The sequence below is a fragment of the Capsicum annuum genome, unplaced genomic scaffold (assembly GCF_002878395.1).
Source record: "Capsicum annuum cultivar UCD-10X-F1 unplaced genomic scaffold, UCD10Xv1.1 ctg40769, whole genome shotgun sequence".
Taxonomy (NCBI): Eukaryota; Viridiplantae; Streptophyta; class Magnoliopsida; order Solanales; family Solanaceae; genus Capsicum; species Capsicum annuum.
This window is the reverse complement of record NW_025848099.1, coordinates 1-5,297: the sequence shown is the minus strand read 5'-3', so window position 1 is coordinate 5,297 and position 5,297 is coordinate 1. Positions and strand designations below refer to the sequence as shown.

Below are 5,297 nucleotides of genomic sequence, written 5' to 3'. Positions count from 1 at the left end.
TCCTTGTCTAGTATAATATGCATAATGTAGGTCATCTTGATGAATTTTACATTCATACTTTGCGTTTTGAAATCCGGAATTCGCCTCCGTGCATTCTTCAAGATTCCAAAGTCTCCTTTGAGTATCAATAATGTAGAGTTTTTTTTTTGTAGAGATGTCAATACGGGTTGGCTCAGCCCATCCGAGCTAGCCCACACGGGCTATGAGTTTGACGGGTCAAGTTGGGCTGGCCTATCAAAATGATGAGCCAACGGGCCTTACGGGCCAGCCCACTTTAAAAAAATAATATTTTATAATTTAATTTTAGAATACTAATAGACATAAATATTAGCAATCAATATTACATAGTATAAATACTTTTTAATTAAGTCTCGAACACCCCCCAAAATACTAATAATAGCAAAATTAAATAACTTTTGACTTGCCTTCTGCCCTTACATCATAAAAGTAAGGGTTAAGCTATAGAACTAGATACGTAAGAGAAAGAGAGGAGAGAAGAACTTTACTTCTCTGCTGAGGCACATCATATCCTTCAAACCAAATAAAAATACTACTCCCTCCGTCCCAAATTATGTGTCGCCATTTCCTTTTTTTGCCCTCCCAAAATAAATGTCGTCTTTTCTTATTTGGAATTTTTTTAAAGGCACAATTTACTTTTTACCCTTATTGGACCCACTTGATTTTTAATATATTAATACTTCTTTTTTAGTACTTTTTTTTTAAAGTAAAAGTCTTATCACTTCAGTCAAAATTTAAACTTTCAGCCTTTTATTTTTATAGTATCAAAATTATTTTAAACCACAGAGAGCAATTTATTCTTTTTGGTTGGTTCTAAATAAGTAAACCAATTTTCTTTGACAACTCATTGTTCACATTACTGTGATTTCTCGAGTAAAAATTGGATCTTTAAAGCTAAAGTTAAAGAAAACAAGAATTTAGAGGGATCCCATTTTCCACATATATCATCTTACAATTGGAAAAAGTAACAAACACAACTACAAAGATCAAACTTCTTTTGTTTAGAACTGATAATTGATTGAGACAATGAGCTACCCAAGAGACAACATCCTTCTCCGCTATTTTCTCTAATGCGTCATATGCCTCGTCAATACTTCACACTCACAGTACATTGATAGGAGTGCTTTTCCGACAGAGCACATGATATGATATCCTACATTAACAAGTCAGCCGTGTAATTTGCTTTCCAAATTCAAATGCAGCAACATCAAGTAAGAAAATTTTGTATGTCTGAACAAGTAGTATAACAAGAATATTTTTTACAAACTCTAAACATGAGTAGAAAATGTCCATTTCGCTTTGTCTTGATGAATGTTTGATCCTTTTAGAAGCACCGTGATCTGAAGTTCACTCCACAGCAAACTGTTTTCTGTTAATCTTTCGAGTATTGAATATTGTCGACCTCAGCTTCAACGCACTTCCACTTCACATGTATTACCACAAAAATGAAAATACACAACAAAACAATTTCCTACAATTTTGTTTTTAGTTTCTGCACTTATTTACTCCCAGTCCGAATACTTAGTTTCCAACAAATATCAAGCTGATGCAATGCACCTCTCGTAGAGCTCTTCAAGAAGCCAGTCTTCAATAACCACCATAAAACAGTAAAGTTAACAGCTCGACCTTTTCATTATTTAAAGTAGGTCAACACATATGACACACTCCTATTTGCTTTCCCACTATTCACAACCTTACGTTTCTCCTTTCTCAACTCTCTCTTCACCAAAAGTACATAGGCTAGCCCATGTTCTGTGATATTTCAACATAAACACAGTTCATCACACTGTCAGCTTTTGATTAAATGTTTAGTCACTCGACAACAGTGAGAGTGAGTCACAGAACACCAAATTTAACAAACATAACACGGAAGTTACCATTGTCTTAATGAATAACATCCTAAAGTGAGGATATAAATACCAAGAAAACTTTAGATTGAAACTTTCAAATAAAGTGTACACCAGTCAACGACCATAAACAGTAAAGTATAAATAGAAAAAACAAATCAATGACATGAAAGAAAAATAAATGTCACAGATAAAGTCCAATAAATTTTATCAAGAGTAAGGATCAAGGAATACTAAAGACTCATGAACATGATAGTCGTAGGAGATCTGACAGGGAAAGGGAGCGAGACGACTTTGAACGGGACAAGAAAAGGGAAACGGGAGTCATACCGTCACATTTTGGAGTAGTATTTTTATTTGGTTCGAAGGATATCATGTGCCTCAGCAGAGAAGTAAAGTTTTGCTCTCCTCTCTTTCTCTTACGTATCTAGTTCTATAGCTTAACCCTTACTTTTACGATGTAAGGGCAGAACGCATGTCAAAAGTTATTTAATTTCACTATTATGAGTATTTTTGGGGGGGTTGGAGACTTAATTAAAAAGTATTTATACTATGTAATATTGATTGGTAATATTTATGTCTATTAACATTCTAAAATTAAATTATAAAATATTATTTTTTTAGAGTGGGCTGGACCATAAGGCCCGCAACCCACAGAGTAATAGTGTGGGCTTGATATTTTGTGGCACATCATTTTGATAGGCTAGCCCAACCTGACCCGTCAAACTCAAAGACCGTGTGGGCTAGCTCGGATGGGCTGAGCCAACCCGTATTGACATCTCTACAAAAAAAAAACTCAACATTATTGATACTCAAAGGAGACTTTGGAATCTTGAAGAATGCATGAAGGCGAATTCAGGATTTCAAAACGCGGATGTATGAATGTGAAATTCATCAAGATGACCTACATTATGCATATTATACTAGACAAGGAGCCCAGAAATGGGGACAAAACACGAACAAATTCCATGAAACTGTGCACCAAGATCATAAATAACTTACAAACCAGGATTATCTAGGCTCTAGGGTACCCCCCACCCCTACCCCCACGCAAAACTTTCATCGTCACCTGTAAGACGAGGACAACTTATCGAAAGATGGACATTGCATCAGTTCATACAACCTTTCAATAGGTGCTATTTAGATCTACCTAAGCTTTTTTGCTACGATGATAGGATTTGCTTTTGCTATTGCATTCTGACCAGCATTCCTATAATCAAGCGGGAGTTGTGTTTGTCTGAATAATGATGAACTGCGCAGAAAAGATCCCCACATTTGCAACTGAACCCCGTTAATCCCACACGCTTACGACGAGCTGTGCACTTTCTCAAACCCTGTTTTGACTTCACTTGTGAAATCTGAGAGGCTAAATCTGCAGATGCAACCGCGGCACCTGCAAGAGCAAGTTCTGATTCATCGCTGCTTGAGCTTCTTCCTACGACGTCTTTGCTGGATACAGCTGCAAGATTTGCTTGTTCCCGCTTCAGTAGTATCATGCCCTTTTGACACTTGGAACACATATTCATCATAGCTGCACTACCGAAAAAATCACAGTCGTTGATGCAGAGGACGGGGTCTTCTGGAGCTCGACAACCTGTTTCTTTAGATGACTCCATTTCTACAGTTAAAAACTCAAGTTCAACACCACAAGTATCACGCCTCAAATCCTATTGGGGCGGACTAAAGTTCAACACACAAGTATCACGCCTCAAGTCCTATTGGGGCGGACTGGCACCCGTAACTGAGGAGGCCCGGGAGAACCAGCTCATCACCTTATACTTCCCATGCATACCTCTATGACAACCCAAAATTCGAGGGAAAGGGAGCGAGACGACTTTGAACGACTTTGAATCTTCCATCAGACAATGTCATTCTGCTATATTTTGCGGAGATACATTCCACTATATCTGTTTCCTCATGGTCCAGTGGACTGCTCAACACCTCAAGCTCTTTTGTCTTGTTATTCTTCGTATCACCCTCCTCAAATCGACTAACATGCTCTGGAGAAACATGCTCTTGTTCCTCGGACCATGTTTTTGCCCTTGAACTTGACGAGCTTGGAGTGATCGTAGTTTCTATTTGTGAGATTGTCTCCTGTTGATCATATCCATTGCAAACAGCTGCCTCACTCATCTCACCACCTTTAGAATCCTCACTAACCGAGTAGCTTTTTGGATCGACTCTCTTAGTGTCAAGTTTGGCCTGGAACGTGTTATAATTGTAAGATAAGTTTCTTGGCTGAATGTTATCACTTTCGTCAAAGTAAAGGACAGTTCTCTTCTCTTTTAGCTTCAACTGTCTGTCTCTGCTACCTCTCGGACTGATAGATTTTCTAGGTGAATGGTTGTGACACTAGAGGAGGTATGGTTGCAAATGTTGATGTCTCAACAGCTCGGCAGCCTATAAGTAGAGGTGAAAAAATAGATCAAGATGAATCTCAATTTAATACTCCCTCCATTTCATTTTGTTTTTCTGGTTTTGATTTGGCACGAAGTTTAAGAAAGAAAAGAAGACTTGAATCTTGTGGTCTTAAAATAAAGGTATGCAGAATGTATCAAAATGTAATTCAAGTTTGTGATCTTTAAACATGCCACGTAGAAAGTTAGAATTAAGGAGTTGTTGTAAAAGGAAAGAAACATTCGCTTTTAAATGGACTAAAAAGGAAAATAAGACTTAACAGATTGAAACGGAAAGAATAACATTTGAACATATGTAGCTCGCACTCACTGTAGGTCGGTGTTCTGGAGTTTTCCATAGCATGCTTTTTATTATCTGGTTCCTGCAAGAATTAAATCCGCTTTGTCAACTGACTGATTTGTTATACTTGTGGCGTGCTGAAAAGGAAGATACTTACAAGGAGGAGGAGTATATAATCAGAAGAGGTGAGAACAAACCCCGGTTTATTTTGTTGATAAGTCCAGTTTTGTCCTGTTGGATTTACATTGGCACTATATCATATAGAAGATATCAGGATAAAGAACTTCTCTTTTTTTTTCTTTGCGTAACAAGTATAACTTTTCGAGGTATTGTTTACGAAGTTCAGATAGCTGAAAAATCAACTTACAGAAGCTTTAAACGGGGTTCGATGTGTAGCAATGTCAAACATACAGTATCCTAAAATCACATTAAAGTGTTAGTATTAGTGACATGATGTAAAGAGCTGAAATACATTGCTTCATCAACATTCTTATTTCTTACCAAGCAACCATATATCAGATTTATAGCCATAGGGTATGCCGGCAAGGAGCTCAGGGCACATGTCGTTTGGTGTGCCAGATACCTATTACATGAAATTTGTTCCAAAATTAAGGATTACCTGTACAACTCGACGTATTTTTCTCAAATGTATTAAGCTACGTGCTATGGCGACAGGAGCTTTGTAATATGATGAATACCACAATATTTTTTTTGATAAAAAGGAAGATGACCACC

General features: G+C 37.3%; 2 protein-coding genes across 2 annotated transcripts; both read right to left on the bottom strand.

The window, feature by feature from the left end:
• Positions 1-3,052: 3,052 nt before the first annotated feature.
• Positions 3,053-3,481, bottom strand: LOC124891813 (zinc finger A20 and AN1 domain-containing stress-associated protein 8-like). Its single transcript, XM_047403408.1, has one exon. The coding sequence runs from the start codon at positions 3,479-3,481 to the stop codon at positions 3,053-3,055; it is 429 nt and encodes a 142-aa protein (XP_047259364.1).
• A 178-nt stretch (positions 3,482-3,659) lies between these two features.
• On the bottom strand, positions 3,660-5,145 carry LOC124891814 (serine/threonine-protein kinase Nek5-like; the record flags this gene model as incomplete). Its single annotated transcript, XM_047403409.1, has 3 exons — positions 3,660-4,217; positions 4,930-4,979; positions 5,064-5,145. Coding segments are annotated over 3 exons (690 nt in total), but the record flags the coding sequence as incomplete, so codon positions are not given.
• Positions 5,146-5,297: the final 152 nt, after the last annotated feature.

Bases quoted from the DNA above. Each gene is read 5' to 3' on its own strand.
- LOC124891813 (XM_047403408.1), bottom strand. From the start codon at position 3,481: ATGGAGTCATCTAAAGAAACAGGTTGTCGAGCTCCAGAAGACCCCGTC.